The following is a 20,043-nucleotide window of genomic DNA, read 5'->3' as shown; positions in this document are numbered from 1 at the left end:
GTGCACATTGTACAATAGACGACAACAATAAGTATGTAAACTTGTGTATATTACAACACATGCAGTGGTGTATTCGTGTCTCTCGAGACAGTGATGCTGAATTGCTCATTTAAGACGGCCCTTGCTCCATGTTTACAGCTGCTTCTGCCTCACTGTTGAGATGCAAAACAACAGCTGCTTTCAATACTTTTATTATATAATTGGGAGATTAAAAAAATATCCTAACAAAAGAATCCCATTATAAGATATTGTGAGTATGTCTCTGGTGTAATTTGGATACTTTCCTCAGGTTTTTTAATCATCTCCGGCCATTAGGGAACTCTTTGCTTATTAAGTAATATCAGCTCTCACAACAGAAACAGCTAATGGATGTCATTTCCAAACATCACTTGACAAAGATGGAAAGTAATTGTTTTATTTGTTTCCCCCTCTCCTTCAGAGTGTTCAAGCGAGTTCTTCCTCTCCCTAACGGCAACTGGAACTCCATCGTGGACGACTGGTGCTGCCACCCCGACCCCTTCGCTAAGAAGCTGCTGCCCCGAGCCGAGGACTGTCTGCTGGGAGACACCTTCCTCCTCCTCGCCAGAGACAGCAGCTGTGAACACACCCTCACTGTGGAAGAGGCACCTGTTGAGTCAGAGGACGGGCAAGATTCAAAGGTTTCCAAAAGTTCCAAATTCCTAAAAAAGTACATTTTATTCAAGGTGTTTATTTGAGATGATTAGATAAGATATATTTAATGCCGCCTGATTGGACAAAATGGTCAAAATGGTTTTGTTGGTTTTGTTTGCATGTCAGAATCGAATCAGGGTTATTGCTTAGCAGGTTTTCCCATACGAGGAATTTGCTTTGGTTTAAAATGGTGTAGTCATACATGAATGTGTTTAAGAGGGATTTACTTCTAAAAAAGTTAGTAATCAAAATATAACGTCATCAAATATTATTTAAAAAATCTTTACAAGACATTGCACACGAGTTAAAATAATGTAAACATAAAGAGTATACATATCAATAGTAGAATAGAATACACAATATAAAATATACAGGAAAAAGGTCAAAAACACATAGACCAGCTTACTACTAAAACAAAAAAAGTATACAGTATATATATCAAGTACGTCTGGATAACAGAATTCTTAGCCACCAGATTATCCGAATTAAATCATTTAAAATAAAATCATCTCTAGCTGGGCAAATTTGATTCACATTCATATACAGTACAGACACTTTCCTCAGACGGCTGCTTCAGTTAAAGTGTAGCACTCTGCAGACATAGGATTGATCTCCCTTCTCTTTTAATAGTCTTTCTCTGCACGAGTGATGCGCGAATGATGCGCTCTGCATGACTGAAAGTGAGCTCAAAAGAACGAGAAGCAGATGGAAAGAGCTGGAGAACAAATGATAATCTGCACACCAGAACTGACTCTCTTACTTTCCTGCCTTCCATTCTGGCTAAAGAGTCTTTTGATTTTCAAACAATCGAGTTAAAGATGGGTGTAGATTCTGGTGAATGATTGTCAGTTTCTTTACTTCTATAGAAGTCCTGCCGCCGAGTGGCACTGGTCTCCTGCAAGAGCTGCTCATCAGTGCTGGGAGAGGCTGTAGCGCCAGGTATATACCTCTATACATCTATATCATCACAACTTGTAACTGTGTAATGAGCTTCTTTCTATTGTATCTTATAGGGACGGTGAAACTGTACATCACACAGGTGGTGGTGGAGCGAGCAGAGGGAGACAGAGAGCCAGAAACTTCACTTAACAGGTTTGCATCCAAACTCCTAGTAATGACATTTCGGAAACAGCCTGTTAAAGGGGCCCTAATGTGTCCTTAAAGTCTCCATGCTTTAAAGGTCCCATGACATGGCCATTTCTACTGATCATAATTCCATTGTTGAGGTATACTAGAATAGTTTTACATTGTTCAATTTTCCAAAATCACATTGGTTTCTCATACAGCATCTCTGTATAGTATGTGTATTCACTCTCTGTCCTAAACGGCTTGTTGGGCTCCTAGCCCAGTCTGCTCTGATTGGTTACTGGCCGGCTCTGTTGTGATTTCCTGCCTTTTACATACGATATGTTGGAGCGCTAGCCATTAGAAGCGCAAGTGTATAGTGATATCATTATGTTATGGAAGTAAACAAAGGAGTCCAATCGAGGCATATTGAGTTTCAAAATATGTTTTCTTTCAAATGTATTACTTTATTACCTCAGGGTTATTCAGGGTTTCCGTTAGCCGGTAATTACCGTTATTATTCAAAGTTAATGTAAACTTTTGAATAATGTACTTCATCTACTACAAGTAGTTTGTTTGAATGTAATAATTATGTTGTTTGTTGTTTGTGGAATCATTTATTGAAAAATGAATCTGAATTTTTCGATCTGTTACGATTATAAACTGAAGCAATATAAAAATGACCCCATTAACTGAGTTTTAAACGTCAGCATATCCGGTCCTAGTCCGGTAATTACCTGCCAACGGAAACTCTGCTACACAATTCTTATTATTATTATTGAAACATGACCGGTAAGTTTAAAATTTGTCCGGTAAAATAAATTCTGTCCGAACATTTGACCGGCGAGAACAAATCCTAGTGGAAACGCTGCTCAGAATATCTATTTAATTTATTTAAACATTATAATGTTAATCTTGGAAATTCGGGGAGTTATTTATTCAGGGTTGCTGCCTTATTCAAATATGAGTGCTTTGTCCAGCATCATTTAAAACTTTATCAAACATTAAGTTATATATCCCACAGGCCAATTTTGAATAGTTTATATATTCACCTAAGCAACAACATTTGTTTTATTCACTATTGAAAACCTTTTAGCCCTTTTTTTTAAGCTACCATTCGTGAGCTTTATTGCATTATTTGACTAATGGTACCATTTAAATAAAAAAAAAAAAAAATATCACCATTATATGTAACAATTTTTACAATAACCTTTAGTCATTTTATGAATAAGAAAAACACCATGCGATCATACTTTATTAACTCGTCAAAGCCTCCATTGGGTTTAATTGTGAATGTCTGATCAAGTAGGTGTATTTCTTGTGCTCTTTAAAGACTCAATATGTAACTGAAGGAGCACGGTCTCTCTCTGACAGGTCGCTGTTCCTGGAGAAGACCATCGCAGCCCGGCTGTTGGGGCTGTCCTCCTCGATGAGCACCTTCCACTTCTCCGTCCAGACTCCTGATGGAAAAACCTTCTTATTGGTGAGAACAATAATCATGGCATAATCAGAGAAGCACATGAGTGTGGATTCAAAATAGACCACTACATCTGTCTGATTAATGGGGAAGCATTATGACGGGTTCTTCAAGCATAATGACAAGCTGATTGAGTTCAAATCAGTGAACGGATTATTACAAGTGGCTCAACAGTGACTGTGCATCTTTCACTGGGAGTTTGGAGGTTTTATTCCACCACTATTCCAATAATAATGGTAGTATTTGTGGTATTCCACAAATACTTGTCTTAATTGTCCATCACACTTTTAACTGTATGACCTTAGGAAAATACAGATATAACTTTTACATTGTTTTATTTAAATAAACAGTTCTGACCCTAGGACTTTTGAAGTAAAAAAATCAATGCGACAATTAAAAATCAAATGAATTATGAACACTGTTATTACTTCTTCTTTCATGTGCCCTTGAGGCAGGTTCTGTTTCAAACGTGAATCGACCCAATTGCAAGCTTCAAATGACCTTTCATGCCTTAAGATGTCTTTTTATTAGCATCTTAAATGACATTTATGCTTTTTAAATGTCTTTATTAGTGATTTCAAATGACGCTTTATGCCTTAAAATAACTTTTTATTAGTGATTTCAATGACCTTACGCCGGTTGTTAAACATCATCGTTATGGGGAAATGCAAGTCTGCGTCCAAATGGTTGGAAGATAAGGAGGAAGGACAATCCATACTGTATATAGTAGATGTGAGGTAAAGTGTGTCGCCAATGTAACCGTAAAATATATGGAAAGGGTCTTAAAAAAGGTCTTGAAAGGTCTTACATCTGACTTCAGGATTCCTGCATATACCCTGATATTGCACATATTGCACATAGTTGGTTGGTATTTAACAGCAATGGGTGTTATAGTCTGTGCACTTTAAGCTGTATATCTTGAATGAAAGGTGCTATACAAAAATGTTTTACATTATTAAATGTTAACAGCTGAGGAAAGATGCAACATTTAGCATATTTGCACCAAAACATACTGAAGAATATCGTGTTAGAGGCTCGTCTTTAAGGAAAACTGTTATTTTAAAAAAAAAGTAAAATATATAAGATCATGTGTATAAGACACTCTAAGCCGCTGTGCACGCAGTTCATGTGGTGGAGTGCGATTCCTCTGCCCTCTGGCATGTGTATCTGGGAGTGTTTTGTGACCCGTCTGCTCCTCCTGCAGCTCTGGCTCCTGAACAGCGACTCCATCACAGCGTCGGTCCCGGAGACGTGTGTGGGGGATGAGAGCTCTGTTGACTCCCCCTCTCACAGTCCATCACCTACAGCTGCCACAGTCCTGAAACTCCTCTACACCTCCTGCTCCGACACAAGCACCCAGCACAGAGAGTAAGCGAGCACTCTCACTCCACTCCCCCTCTTCATTCTTTGTTTTCCCCTTTCTTAATCTTTCATCTCTCCGGTGCACCTTCTCAATCACCACCTGCGAAGGAGGAATTGTTTGTGATCAGATTTTCATTCTTAGAACACTGAGGGTCCCTGTTCAGACATAATTGTCTATTATTTTTGCGTATGAGATTGCCATCAAAGGTGTTTATCGTCTGGATGTTGTCAGTTGCATAAGCCTGTGTTTGTTGCACACACACAGGGGATGTTGTTTTGACGGGAGCAAGGCTCTGTGTACCTTGCTGTGAAGGATTAGAGAGGTGTGGGTGGATGTGCCGCATGTGGTTCTCCATGTTCAGTACAGCACGACACTGGAAGAGCTTTCCCCCCTCATTATTTTCAACTGAATCAGCACTCCTCCTCCTCCTCCTCCTCCTTTTCTCTGCTGCCGCTGAGAGTGAAGGCAGAACAGAGAAGTTTGGTTGTTCCTACAGTTTTTGACAAGCCCACTGGCTGACTGACGCAGAAAGGGTAATTAGAGGAATAACTCTTTTGAAAGGAGAAAGGCTTGTCTTGGTAATCAAAGAACTACGAGTGCATTTAAGTGACACAATAAACTATGAGCTGAGTGATCCAAGTAAAAATGTTTCACCAAAGGGGCATGCTGGGTACCGAAAGAGACTTCATGCTGGTAAACGAGACAACTTTGAACTGGAGCACTGCTCTTTTTTATACAGCCGGAATATGAAATGATCTCCTCTGAAATTCAGGTTTTTCTCTTATTGTGTGAGTTATCTCATAGAGCAGGGGTATTCAACTAAAATTCAACGAGGTCCAGTTAGAGAAAATGTCCCCATGCAAAGGTCCGGAACATCAAAATGTCTAAGTTGCTTCATGAATTAGTGTGATATATATTGAAGTGACCTGTAGCTTTATCTGCATGAAATCAACAACTGATTCAAATAAATCAAATAACGAAAGTACAATTCAAAAACAACTATTTATTGTCTATTAACATTGAACTATACAGTAAAATACTGTGGCTATGTGTAATGTTCCTCTCGGGCTGCATTTACAAATAAAATAGAGAAAATAAATAAAATAGCTTTTGAAAATATGTGCATCTTCAAAGTGCTTAATTTTAGATAAATCAAATAAAGTGTAGCAGCAGCAGCAGCTTGAGTTTCCCTTTTTCTTTGTTAAAGGAATGGTATGCTCATGACACTCATTTTTAAATAATTATCATCCGATAAAACAGACCAGTCTCTGCCAGTCTTTCTTTTTTTTTTTTTAATCCGATGACATTATCAGTGATTTTAAACTGATTTATATACCGAAATAACATCAACACTGTGGGCGCCGCCATTTTCCGGACGTGACGTAAACCATGCGTTTGGTTTTCGAGGACACGTTGATCTCCATGTTATTTACTGTAGTTTCTCTCTTCAAATATGCCTCACTGTATCGCGAAATATTGCCACAGGAACAATCCACGGAATGCTTAGTTCCATCTGTTGCCAAAAGGTAAGCGTAAGAAGTACATTCGGAGGCAGTGGCTAGCGAAATGTGGCCGGCCCGAACCGAAAGATTCACAGGCTCATGTATGCAGCGAACATTTCAAATTTCCGGACGACTACTCTGAGAGTATGATCAAACATAACATGGGATTTATGGAACAACCATTACTTAATGGAGATGCAGTACCATCGGTCTTTCTGGTGTCATCACCGACCAGGACACCAGTTCGGCCAGTTCAGAAATCGCCCTCTGCAAGTGTGAAGCGACGGAGGAGCAGAAGTAGTGCTCGGAGTAAGAATAAGGTATGTTATAGCGCATTTCCATTGCAGCGGCTAGCCCCGTGTTAACGTCCTTTAGCGTCCAGGCCAGGACAGTTTTTGGTGGCCTTTCCATATAGCGTAGTACCGACTAGTGTGTATTTTCCCCCAGTTTTTTCCGGCCCCATAAAATCGTGATTCTATGGCCAGGGACAACGAAGCTGAGTATGCTAAACTAGAGAGGGAATCGCTAGCAAGGGTGGTACTACATGCATACATATAGTATCTTATATCATCTTCCTATTATACACACATGCATTTCCAAACATCTGGACTACCTATGTTGCAAATGTATTATCTCTTCAATTTACACACGGCATCTATTGCACGTCTGTCCGTCCTGGGAGAGGGATCCCTCCTCTGTTGCTCTCCCTGAGGTTTCTCCCATGTTCCCTTTAAACTGGGGGTTTTCTTCGGAAGTTTTTCCTTGTACGATGTGAGGGTCTAAGGACAGAGGGTGTCGTATTGTCATACTGATAAAACATCAAAACTTCTTCCTCTGCTGACGAGTCCGAACTCAAATATTTAGCCATGTTTCCGTGTGTTGACAAAGTGAACGCATGGATGACGTCACGACCATCACGTGACTACTGAAAATGGCAAAAATGGCGGCGGCCAGACGGAATATAAAGGTTTTGATAAAAAAGAGCTATGAAATCATTATTTACCGGGGAATATCGCTGATTTCTTCAGGGTATGGTTTAAACATAATGTTTCACTAAATACTGAAGTTTTGATTAATTATCTAATGAGTGGACCATTCCTTTAACCGTTTCACATCATGACTTGACAGATTCAGACGATAATAGAACAATATCAGTCTTTACACATCATAACAATTGAACAGTTTTAAAGTTTCTCTTTCTTTCCCTCTTATATTGCAGTCCATCACTCACTTTTTTTTAAATTAAGTGCGAGAATTGAGCTTGAGCTTGTCCTGCCAGGAGTTTGTAAATCTGGGCTGAAATGGTGTCAGGGCCATTCTCATACACATGCAGGTGCTCATTGGTTACAGTGATGCAAACACAGGTATGGTGAAAAAAGAGAAAACTATTCGAAGCAGAAAAAAAACTGCGTAATATACCATCTGACAAAGGCCTGTGCTATAATGCTTCAATTAACTTGCTATTCTTTATAATATACTCAGATCAATAGGAGACAGAGATGTTAAGTTAAAAATCAAGGGTTTTTATTATTATTTACAGCAGGGGTGGGGACCTTTTTTCCTTTCAATTTTTACAAGATGTGCGCAAATGTATAATGTATTTAGTATCCTATCCATGTGAACATGATTTAAGTGTGGGGGGGGGGGACACCTAACCTCCTCTAGGGGGGTCCGGGGGCATGCTCCCCCGGGAATATTAAATATTGAAGTTAAAAGCATCAATCTGGTGCACTTTGAGAGGAACATGAAGAGATCTATGGATGCATCTTTCAACACCCATATGAAACAGAACAATAAGCAGATTTTTCTTTTTGGATATTATTTATTTTTGCGGTCTAGATTTCTTCTTCTTTTTTGAAGTGAGAAGTTGTCCGTCAGTCGGACTGACTCCCCACCCCCCACCCCCAAAACGAAAACTCTTCGGTTCTCCACGAATTACACAAGTCACCCAAATCAGCGTTAAAAAAGCAGGAGGCGCCGAAAAATCCCCTATTAATGTATTGATTATAGCTCCGGGTCCGTATAGGTCGGCGTTTGGGTCCGGACCGCGGTCCGCCTGTTGCCGACCCCTGTATAGAGGGATCATTTTAACCCTTGCCAGAAATGTTTTACATCCACTGTCTACATTTCCGATTACATGGAAGTCCTTCAGTGCCAGTAAAGAAAAAAGTAGGCATAAAAACGTAGTCTTGAGATGAAAGAAAAGATAATGTAAGTCATTAAAATGCAAAAACTTCCTCGAAATAACGCCTTTAGGCGCGTTCACACTGGAGTACTTTTCCCCGTACTTTTCCCGTTTAGTTCCGATAGTGCCTGGAATTTTGCGTTCACACAAAAAGAGTACTTAGTTCCGAGAGCTTTTCACCCCATTCTTAGTGCCTGCTAGAGAGATGGTACTATCCTGGGGGGAAAAAAGTACCAATTTCAATTGGCTGGGCGAATTGCAAACCACGCCCCGTAAAACTCAGAAAAGTTTTGTGAAGCCGCCATTGTATTTGCTGGCATTAGCCCCGCGCACCAACGGAGAGAGAATAACTTATGGCAACACAAAGAAAAACATGGGAGTGGTGGAGTGAAGAGGAGGTGTCGGCGTTCTGACGATTTACTCGGAAGGCTTCAGTAGAAGCTGCTGGGAGTTCCAGCAGCTTCTACTGAAGCCAGTCCCCAACTCCGGGGACTTCCGGCCGGGGACTTCGGGTGGCAGTAGGCTTGTTTGAGACAAGCAAGACCTGCGCAGACCTGCGCAGTTGCGATCAACGTCTTGCTAGTGCGTTGCATGATGGTTAGTCATTTTGTCCGACTTGCTCTGGAGGCTCGCCCACATGAGACTTTGAAATCTCGCGGGACAAAGACGCCCGCAGCCTTGAGAGCGAGGCGAGGCGAGTTGGCGCAGTTGCTCTCCACGCGCTGCGGAAGCGAAATGCTTGATGGGAAACGGCTCGCTGGTATCTCGAGCTGAGCGCTCATTGGTGGTTTTTACCACGTGCTGCTGATGAAACTCTCCAATTGGCTGGCAAAAGTTTGTTGTTGTTTTGTGTCAGTTTTACGTCGCCACATCCATTCCCATTTGTCATCATTGTTCCAGAATGTTTATCATCATGAAATTAATATCTATATATTTTATACTATACTGCTTACCGTTTTCATACTTTATATATCTTAGCATATTCATACACACTGTTCATACTGCTCACAGGCTGATATCTAGTGTATTCATACCCCACTGTTTATTCATCATTCTATATGTTATTCTGTAGATTGTGTACATTACTTTCCACTTCACTGCTTGTTGCACCTGGTTAGAAGCTAAACTGCATTTCGTTGTCTCAGTACCTGTAATCTGTGCAATAACAATAAGGTTGAATCTAATCTTGAGCAGGAACAAATGTATTTACTTAGTACATATCTGACATTAACGATTAAACACATGTGTGTAGTGCTGCGTACCGGTACGCCGAACCGGTACTGGACTTGTAAAAAGTTTCAGTTCAAGTCCGGTTAAAACCGGAACGTCAGGAACCGGTACTTGGACTCGCAAAAAAACTAGCACTTACGTATATTCTGGTGTCTGTGGTTATTTAAACATTCCCTGATAAACGTTATTCAGCGTCAATAAATGAGTGCTAATCCCAGTGTGCTCAGTGTACAACATCACATGTCATTTCACCTTCGATTCGCCGTTTGAAAACGTAGCATTTCGCCACATGCTAATGCTAACCGGAAGTGAAGAATTTTCAGAATAAAAGTATTAAGTAAATAGTGTGAACTTCCGTTTTTTTCAGAATAAAACTGATTTAAATTAAATAGTGTATTTAATTCAAAATTACGCCATATCAACATTAATTTTAATTTCTAACAGTATGTATGTACATCACTATGTATGTAGTATGTACTGTATAATGTACACATGTAGAGTTGTAGAAAAGACATGGTGTACAGACAGTACAGTACACTCTGACTGTACAGTCACTACAGTTTAGCCTATACTGTATAGTAGGTGTGTAACAGTGTAATGTGTATAGTCTACTCTACACTCTACCTTTCAGCAACGCTTTAGGGATTTAGGCTCAGTCAGCTCAGGGACTGTTTGGTTACTTTAGTTTGGTAAATGAAATACATGTTTGAACTTTGTAGTAGTTCACTGTAGTTGCTCTCATAAGTCATTTGTAGACTAAGTGGCAAAAACATTTTTTTTTTACATTTGTACTTTGTAGAGAAATGTAGACACAAGTTGGAAGGGAGCACAATAAACCTGACGAGTTTGAATTTGAGTTGATTATGAGTTCATTTTCAATTAATAATTAGCTCACAATAAGTTCACTTTAGTCACACAACTTGACACAAGCCATGGGTTCAGGTCCGGACTTATAAGTCCGGACCTGAACCTGAACCTCTGGACTTGAGTCCGGACCTGAACCTGAATGTGAGTCCAGGTACGCAGCACTACATGTGTGCATTCTTTATAAATGCAAACCGAGTCAAGCCGACTCCGGAGGTGGCGGTATGCACCTTAAAGTTGTTTGCAATCCGCCAAAAAACCGAGAGAAGAAGAAGAAGAATGCGAAGAAGAAGATGAAGAAGAAGAAGCCGACTCGGAGCTGTCCGACTTCAGGCGAGCTTTTTGACACCTCCCCCGGCTGCGATCGGCTACTCTCGTCTACTTTCGAGGCGAGCCGCAATGTGTCTCAAACAAGCCTACTATATGCCGTGAAGTTGTTTGCGGCCTGCCAGTAAACCCAAAGCAGAAGAAGAAGAAGTGACGTCAGCGGCTTCATTTCGTTCTTATCAGCGCCGTATAGATAGAATATATAATATATATCTATTATACGGCTCTGGTTCTTATTATACATCCATGCTTCATTTGCGTAATATAGAGTGGCAAAGTCCCTCCCCTTCCGGTGGACCTCCATGGGACCTTAATTCTAAAAAAATTATGTATTGAAGTCAATGGAGAGAGAAAGATTATCTTTCGATCCCGTTTGAATTGTGCCACGAATTACACATATGATGTTTGTCAATTTAAAAGTAAATTTTGCAAGTCAAAAAAAAAAAAAGTGTCGTAAAACTGTGAAGTAACACATTTGTTTGTGTGAAACGCTCAATGAACTACATCTCTGGTCTCGCAGAACAACACACGTCACCAAGATGGCCGTCACTACTGTCTTGTCAACAAAACGATTGACTACCCTCACTATCACCACAATGAAACACGTCCAGAAGAATGTCATGCAAAGCTGCCTGCCTGCCTTCCTTTGATTCTCTCTGAACTGCCTGATCTTTTTAATGTTTAATGTCAACCATTTGTGCAGATAGCGTGAAGTAGAAAAGATCGGCGATCGCCGATGCTAGCGTTAGCATTTCTCCCCGGGCTTAAATTGTGTATTATAGAATGATCACACAGGTGACAGTACTCTTCAAAGGGTTCACGAAATATGACTACTACTCTTACTGTTTAACATTTTGGGTTACTTAATGTTACTTCATATTAAGGCTAATAAAAATGACAAGGCTGTAATGCTAACTAACGTGCTAGCTACTAGCTAGGTAGCTAACTGATCCAGCCACTCCTTGTCCTTTCATCAGACGGGAAGCGAAAGAACGAGCAAGACCCATTGCTGGTATGATAACAAACTGGCACTAAGCACACAGGCATCTTGTTAAAGTTATCTTATCTTAGCCAGCGCCATATAGATAGATTATATCTATATGGCGCTGATCTTAGCTATCTCTTAGTGGAGGAAAACAATTGTGACATCACTTACACGACTCTGGGATTTGTTGTCTTTCTAGTTCAGTGGTTCTCAAACTTTTTCTGAAAAAAAGTCGGGACCCCCCCAACACAAATAGTCAGGCTCAGTGGCGGCGCCAGAGATTTCTTTTGGGGGTGCTGTGGGGTAGCTTGACGTTTCATAGAGGGTGCTCAAACATTTAGGGTTTCCCATTAATGTACCGGTCGCTACAGTTTAATTTTATACTGCAACACTCCCCACTAGGGGTGTAACGGTTCACAGGAGTCACGGTTCGGTTCGTACCTCGTTTTGGGGGTCACTGTTCGGTACGGTTCGGTACAACAAGAAAAAGCAAAAAAAAGTCCCAAATCCATAATTCCAGGTTTGTTGTTATTTATGTTTGAACAGTAGTGCAAGTTTCAGTTTCAAAATAAGGAACTCTGACATTTTGAATAATTAACTGTATTAAACAGTTAAAAACAAACCATAAACAGTACCACACACACTCAGATGGCCATATTATCTATAATGGCTGATGTCAAACAAAAAGGTTTCATCAAGCTGTAAAACTAAAAAGAATGTCTTACATCATAAATAATAAGAAAGTGTTTCAAGAGCGCAAAGTCGTTGAAAAACATATGCCAAAAGCTTCCGTTATTTATTTTTGGTTTCTCGGCTTTCATGTCTATTGGCTTCTTAAAAACAGCGGGGATCAGCTGTTGAACTGCTGTTGTCTTTTGCCGGGCTCCGGTGATTGGCAAATCTGGGTGATCCCTTCTGATATGATTTAGCATGTTTGGCGTGTGTTCCCATTAGCATACCGCACCGCTATCGAACAACGCCGACACACCGTCCTCGTCGGATCCACCACTCGCACACTTCATCGTTATTGTAGTCCACATGGAACCCGAAATGTTCCCACACAGCTGATTTAAAAGAAGCAGGTGGGTTCTAGCTCCTGTGTTATCTGAAATCGCCATACTAACTTTTCTTCTTCTTGTATTTAGTTAGTTTGGTTGTTGTGTTTCTTCTTGTTCTTCATTTGTTGTTTAAGTGCGGCTGGCAAACAGCTTTTAGGCGCAATACCGCCCCCTGGATTATAAATAGTGTAGTGGATGCTGCCCTGAAGGACAGACTTTTTTCCCACTCGTAAAAAAAAAGGCGTATTCGCCGTGTGACTGCATGCACCGAACCGTGACGTCCGAACCGTGACGGTATGGGACGAATACGGATACCGTTACACCCCTACTCCCCACACATATACATAGTGTACCTGTGACTGTTACAATGAAGGCTCGATAAATCAGCTCACAGCATATAGGTGTAAGCAGGGGTAAAGTGCTATTTTTATAAGTGGGGAGTTGGGAGTTGACCTAACATAAGGGCAAGCTCCCCGGGGAAGATTTATTTCTAAATATTGAAGTTAAAAGCATCAATCTGGTGCACTTTGAGAGCAAAATGAAGAGATCTATGGATACATCTCTCAACATCCATATGAAACAAACCTGGAAACAGATTTACTTTTTCTTTATGGATATTTTACAAATCACCCTTTTTAAACTTCATTCTTTTTTTACTGTCATCTAGTATTTCATACCTGTTTTTCATTTATTCTCTTATTTTTTTATAACTATAATGATCATATAAACGTGTGCCTTACATTGTTTACATCAAAACGTTTGAGACCCACTGATATAACTTAGACTAAAGTTAACTATCTAAACACTCCTATAGTTCTCCTATAGTTCACTGAGCCTCTCATGCCCCTTTCACATCAGCGCCTTTTCAGCTCCGGCTCGGAGCTAGAGCCTGAAAAGCGCCGGGTTTTCCTGTTCACACCGCAGCGGCGCCGGCTCTTAGCTCCGGAATCCGCTTCATTTCCAGCTCCAAAAAATTGTCGGTCCAGAGGCAAGAGCTTTGGAGCTAAGAGGCGACGTCGCTTACGTCTCTCTTACGTCGAGGCGTGCAGGAAACTAAACCCACCTCCCCTGAACACTGTTATGCCTGCCTACAAGCAGTAGTGCCTATAAACACACTTTATAAAGTCAGGCAGCACTAACCAGGCTTCGTGTGATTCTGTTTATTTGTGCCTTACTTTGACCATCCGTTCACTGTTATCGATCATTGTGGAGAGAGGCAGACGTGTTGTTTTGTATTATTGCAGCTATCGGATGCAAGTAGTCAGTTTAGCTTCGGTTGCTATGCTAACATCACCCGTTTTATACCAGAGAAACTTTCATAACAGCGTTGTGATACCAAACAGTGTCAATTCAGACTGACACACATTCACTTAGGCTAAGGGGAACTGGGGATATGCATCAGCTGCTTGTGTGAGTCGGACAGTGAATACTTTAGAGCGGCCGCTGCAGTGTGAGCTAACCGGGAGCTAACAGGAGAATAAACTCCCGTGGAAGAACAGCCAATACTGCAGCGGTCGGTAAATGCTGCAGAAACACATGAATAAACAATGAACCACGGCACTCTGGAGCAAAGTATAAGGTTGGAGAAGTCGTTATTCAATTTATTCTGGCTTCGTGTGATTAAAAGCAACACGATCATCGACCCGACGCTGTTGTTGTTGTTGTGAGCGCCGTAATGGGTGCCGTTGAAGAGCAAATCAGCGATGTAAACGGTGACGTCATGACGCAGCAGGGGCAGCTCTGGGGCGCCAGTGGGCGGTGTGTACAGAGCGGGAGCTGAAAAGGGAAACCGGAGCTGAACCAGAAAAGTGCCCGCTCGGAGCTAGAAACTGAAAAGCGCTGGTGTGAAAGCCGCATCAGTCTGACAGGAGAGGACTCTCCTGTCCATTGTGGTTGAAAAAATTCCTTATATCCGTTAGCGTAGCTCGCTAGTACCAGAAGCTAACAAAAACGATCTCCGGTACCGGTGCGCTCTCTCTCACTCATGCACACACGCACACAAAATGGCTCGTTCCACACACACACAGAGCCAAGCTTTAATGAAACACAGAGACCCATATGTAATAGTACTGTACTGTATCATATTATTTTCGAATCAATAATTTTTCAAATTATGATATATATTTTTTTTTAATGACCATTTTTCCTCCTGGTCTCTCGTGCCCCCCGTCATGCCTCTGCGCCCCCCACTTTGAGAACCACTGTTTTAGTTGCATATTTTTCATAGTCTTATATTTCAATAGTTTTACGACAAACTGTGACTTTTTTGACATGGAAATGATTTTTTAAGATTGACAAACATCATATGTGTACCGGAAGTAGATGGGCGTGACTTCGCCACTCTATTCCCTCAGGGAACTTATTCCGGTGTGCACGCGACCTGTACTTAGACCCCATTTACACGGGAACGTTTGCGTTTACACGAGACCGCTGGAAATCCCTTCTGTTTATTATCCGCGGTGGACGGCGTGTTCTCCTGCTGTATATCTCTCCGGTAGTCCACCAGCAGGTGAAAAACACCCACTTCTCCGCCTCTTCCGGGAACCGTGCGGCAGAGTTTCCGTTAACATTTTTTTCCGCCGGTCAACATGTCTGTTAAAGTTTAAATCTTCCGGACAAAATTAAAAAACTGCCGGTCAAAGGTCTTCTTTGTTATTTATTGAGCTTTAAAACAAATTGATAACGACTCTATATAATAAGAATAATATAAGAATAATAAACGGAGCCTCTCTTTTCCTCCCCCTCTTTTGACAGCCCAGCAGCTGATCTCTGAGCCAGTGTTAATTTCGTCAACGAAAACTATGACGAAAATTGTTCATCAACGACCTTTTTTACATGACTAAGACGAGACGATGACGAGATAAAAATAGCTTCTTGATAACGAAAACTTTGACGAAATGTATATTTAATTTTCGTTGACGAGACGGACTAAGGTGTTAATGGTGGACTATCGGACATTCAAAATGCAGGGTATTTCCCCCCAATTGTCCGTCTTGTCTGTCAAAATGCATCTTACGTTTCTAACTTGCAATATCATTATTTCCGCTCTCTTCACTCCAGAAGAGCGATCTCCCTGTGTCTCTCTGTGTGCGGGGGGGGGCAGACACGCTGCAGCGTCCAGAGGTGGGAGTAAGTCCTACATGTGCAAGTCATGAGCAAGTCTCAAGTCTTGACCTACAAGTATCAAGCAAGTCCCAAGTCACTGTGGTGAGAGTCAAGCAAGTCAAGTCAAGTCATTGCTCAGGTCAAGCAAGTCAAGTCAAGTCATACGAAATTCTGATGAATAAGCCCAGTTTCCGCATTTAAATCAGTTAAAAGACAGTGGTTATGAAAATGGATTTAACCCACACTATGATCTTCATTACATACACAGTTAATCATTTGAAATCTAATTTAGACCGAAGACAATCATATTAGATCTATATTAACCCTAGAACTGCAGACAATATAGCTAGGCCTCAATCAAAAAGTCTGTTCAAAAAAGCAGAATTCCAGGTAAGAAAATCGTATATGGCATTTGCCATTACACATATTTAATTTAAATGTATGTTAACACTAGAACCGCCAACAGCATCAGCACCTACATAGATATCATTTTCAAATCATTTAATTTGTTCCTCTTCATAATTTCCTTATAAACTAAGTAGGACGATTTAAAACTCACTTAATTTGGTTCATTTTGAAATGGCTTCAGTTTATCATCATAACAGATCAAAAAGTTCAGATTCATTTTACAATAAATCAAAGAATGATGCACTTCTACAAACAAAAACAACATAATTAAAACATTTAAACAAACTACTAAAAGTAGATGAACTACATTATTCAAAAGTTTACAGTAACTTCTGATAATGGCAGGGGAAATAAACGAGGCATCTCTTTTCCTCTCTCTCCCTCTCCCTCTCCTGACAGCCCGTCAGTATCAGGGTTAGTCAAAATGAATCCCTTGGAGGTTCTAGTGTTCATTTACCGTTTTGGCTTCTCTTTGCAATGCTTAATCGATTTGAAACCAAGTCTAACGTAGCTTAAACTTAACATTAGCTTTCTAGCTAACACAACACATGCACGCACCTTTCTCTAGTTTTTTTTGTGGTGACGAATGAAGTTGGATGTTGTGGTGGTCGTGTCACTGATCTTTATGTTGCAGACCCTGAATACCGCTGTTCTCTTCTTATTACCGTCATCGACAAAAAAATACAAGAATACCGTTAAAGTACCGGATCGATAAGCAGTATTGATAAGACTAGTAGTACCGTAGAAAACCTTAACGATACCCATACCTAGATATTACACAAGTAAAGTGTTAAAAGAGTGAAATGTTGCTTTACGAATTTCAACACTTGATGCTGTCACCTTGATTCCAATGTCAGAGACCTGTATTTGCCTAACTGAATTAGTTTAAAGAGAGAAAACATTTTGGCTAAAAGTTGACTAAAATGTAATTTTTCATCGACTAAAAGTCGACTAAAACGTTTTGAGTTTTCGTCGACTAAAACTAGACCAAAACGTTTTGAGTTTTCGTCGACTAAAACTAGACTAAAACTACGAAGGATAGGAATGACTCAAATGTGACTAAAACTAATAACCATTTTCTAAGACTAAGACTAATTCAAAAACAGCTGCCAAAATTAACACTGCTCTGAGCAGGAGACGTGGGGAGAGGGAGGCGGTGCTATTTCATCGTTATCAGAAAATGATCGTATAGAGGCGTACACACGGAGCCGTTTGACCCCCCATAGTGTTCCGTTTGCAGATCTATCCACCTTGGGACCCGTTATCGTTTGCGGGGTCCGTTTCTATCGTTTTGTTACGGCCTCGTGTAAACGAAAGGGCTATACGCAAGAGAAACTATGCGGGAAGTGCTGGGAACTAAGTGCTGGCACTAAGTACAGCAAAGTACTTGGTGGGAAGGCGGCTATTGTCTCTAAATACATGACCATGTTTGAAATGAAATGAATGTATTCACTTTAGACGCAGAAGGCCCGTACGCAGGCTTGTTTTTTTAAGCACACATTATTTTAAATGGGCCAACATGCACCAAATGTTTTTAATCACGACATTCATTATTTTTTTATCAAGTAGCTAAACAATTAGGTGTCCACTTCCTTAATATGTTAATTACTGTATTATTATTATTATTATTATTATTATTATTATTATTATTATGTCTTTCAGTGCATTTGTGCCTTGACTCATAATTTTGAGTAACCTTTTCCAGAAAGCTCTTAATTTTCTTTCTATGTTATTATTTTGCAAAACTACGTTAATACTTTTTACATACTTGGTCATTAGTTTTACATACTTAGTCATTATTTTTACAATACGAAGTCGTTATGTTTGCAAACAAGCATCATTTTGACAAACTGTGTCATTGTTCTCTGTTATTATTTGTTTTAATTGTGATATTCAGTCATTCTTTAAGGAATCTTTGTCATTATTTTTAAGATACCAGGTTATTTTTTGGCAATAAGTCATTATCTTTTGACACTACCATGTTATTTTTGCAACAATAGGTCATCATTTTGTCAAACCAAGTACATTTTTTTACAATACTAGTTTATGTCATATTAGACCATTGCTTTGTGAAACAAAGTAATTGTTTTGTAATACTTAGTTATTATTTTGAGAGAAATTCTTACTATAATGATATACAGGATCTTTTTTGCTTTCCAGCACATCAGCAAAAAAGGGCTTCTATAGACCCTAGAGCTGTTTATTTTTAGTTCGACTTTTTGCAGAATTGGGTGTTAGAAAATCTGACAATGTATCTGCCAAATTCACATTTTTACATGAATACATTACATAAACCTCATACTAATATGTCTGCAATACATTAATACCTAACCTGTCTGACCACTGTTTAGGGCACTCTGTATTTATTGTTCTATAGTCTTTGATGTAGGTGCTTCATGTTTGAGCAACGACTTCTATTTTAATTTAACTTATTTTTGACATTTCCCTGAAGCCTTGCACTCCACTCTTATTCACACTTCCATTTCCCCCCTACATCATTTACCATTCATCCTTCATCACTCAACTGACATTTTTAAATTAAATGTTATGCCTGGGGAGCTGAATTCCCTGGATGATGGCCCTCTTATTCAGGATACAGTCGGTTACAGTCCACCGCAGCTGGAGGTTGCAGTGTGTGTTGTTAAAACTGCCAATAATTGGCTGGAGAATTGGTGAGCCAGTGCCTAAGTGGATTATGCTTGTCACTAATGGCAGGGACTTGATTATGAGTTGAGAGAAAGTCTCAGGCACCATCACAGTCTGGTACAAAGTGAAAGGAGGTCTCATGGATATGGAAATTGAGTCTAATGGAAATCATATGGGCAAATCCGTTTTCTACAGAACATTAGGTACATTTCCGATACACCAAGAACTATGATGTAGACTGCTTTTGGTCAATACGTACAAGGCCTTTTCTGACGGGCAACTAATCCATTAATCTATCAATAGGGTCTTTATAGCCAGTCGTCACGCCGCTCTCCTCTCGGCCCAGCAGACGACACACATCCATCACCAGAAGGAACGCTCCACGGGTCTCCACCTGTCCACAGCCAGAGCAAACGTGTGTGTGGTATGGCGATCCACTATCCAGAAGTGACTGAAGCTACTCTGCAGCTAACATGCTAACCTGAGGCTAACTAACAAGCGACCTTTTTGCCCTGAGAGTTGACTGTCAGGCATATACATATATATACATAATGATGTGGCTACCTCCCCTGCTATTCTACCTGGTCGGCTACCTGGTGCTGGGGATCTCCGGGACCGGTGTCGCTCCCGACGCTGAACACCCACAAGACACACCTGCGCTTGATGTGTGGCCTACCCCAGGCACCATGGCTTCCCCGGATTCAGTAAGAGTTTTTGCCATGATGACAACCCCGCTGCTCGCGGAGGACCTTCTCTCATGGACGTCTCATCTACCCGGGGTTCTGCCGCGAGGACTACGCTGTCTATGGGCCCAGGGAAATGGGAGACTTTCCCCCTATGCAGCGCGCACTTGCGACGGCAAGCCGACCAGCCCAGCGAGGAGGACCTGGCTTCTAATTCTCCTACTCCTGATGTCGGGTAACGTGAAACCGAATCCAGGCCCAGAACTGTCTCAGCTGCAAACACCAGAGGAGTTTAGAACGAAAGACGGATTACGTCTTTTTCACCTTAATGTTCGCAGCATGATTAATAAAATGGACTCCATCAGAATATGGGCCGATTCGACTGACTCTGATATCATTGTCCTTTCTGAGACGTGGCTCAAAAAGTCGATTACAAATGATATGATAAATATAAAAGATTACAATGTCTTTAG

At 40.6% G+C, this 20,043-nt stretch overlaps 1 protein-coding gene across 1 annotated transcript in view; it reads left to right on the top strand.

Annotated features, from left to right (window-relative positions):
- The window catches only part of ube3d (ubiquitin protein ligase E3D), a 58,382-nt gene that overhangs the window by 6,937 nt on the left and 31,402 nt on the right, over positions 1-20,043 (top strand). Inside the window, exons 4-8 of the mRNA XM_034101540.1 lie at positions 440-659; positions 1,539-1,611; positions 1,686-1,764; positions 3,112-3,220; positions 4,419-4,582. Of these exons, the coding sequence (XP_033957431.1) occupies positions 440-659; positions 1,539-1,611; positions 1,686-1,764; positions 3,112-3,220; positions 4,419-4,582 (645 nt within the window). The remainder of the gene's footprint in view (positions 1-439; positions 660-1,538; positions 1,612-1,685; positions 1,765-3,111; positions 3,221-4,418; positions 4,583-20,043) is intronic.

Source organism: Pseudochaenichthys georgianus, chromosome 16, assembly GCF_902827115.2.
Source record: "Pseudochaenichthys georgianus chromosome 16, fPseGeo1.2, whole genome shotgun sequence".
Classification (NCBI taxonomy): Eukaryota; Metazoa; Chordata; class Actinopteri; order Perciformes; family Channichthyidae; genus Pseudochaenichthys; species Pseudochaenichthys georgianus.
Note: the sequence above shows the minus strand (reverse complement) of the source record. Positions and strands in the feature narration are given on the sequence as shown.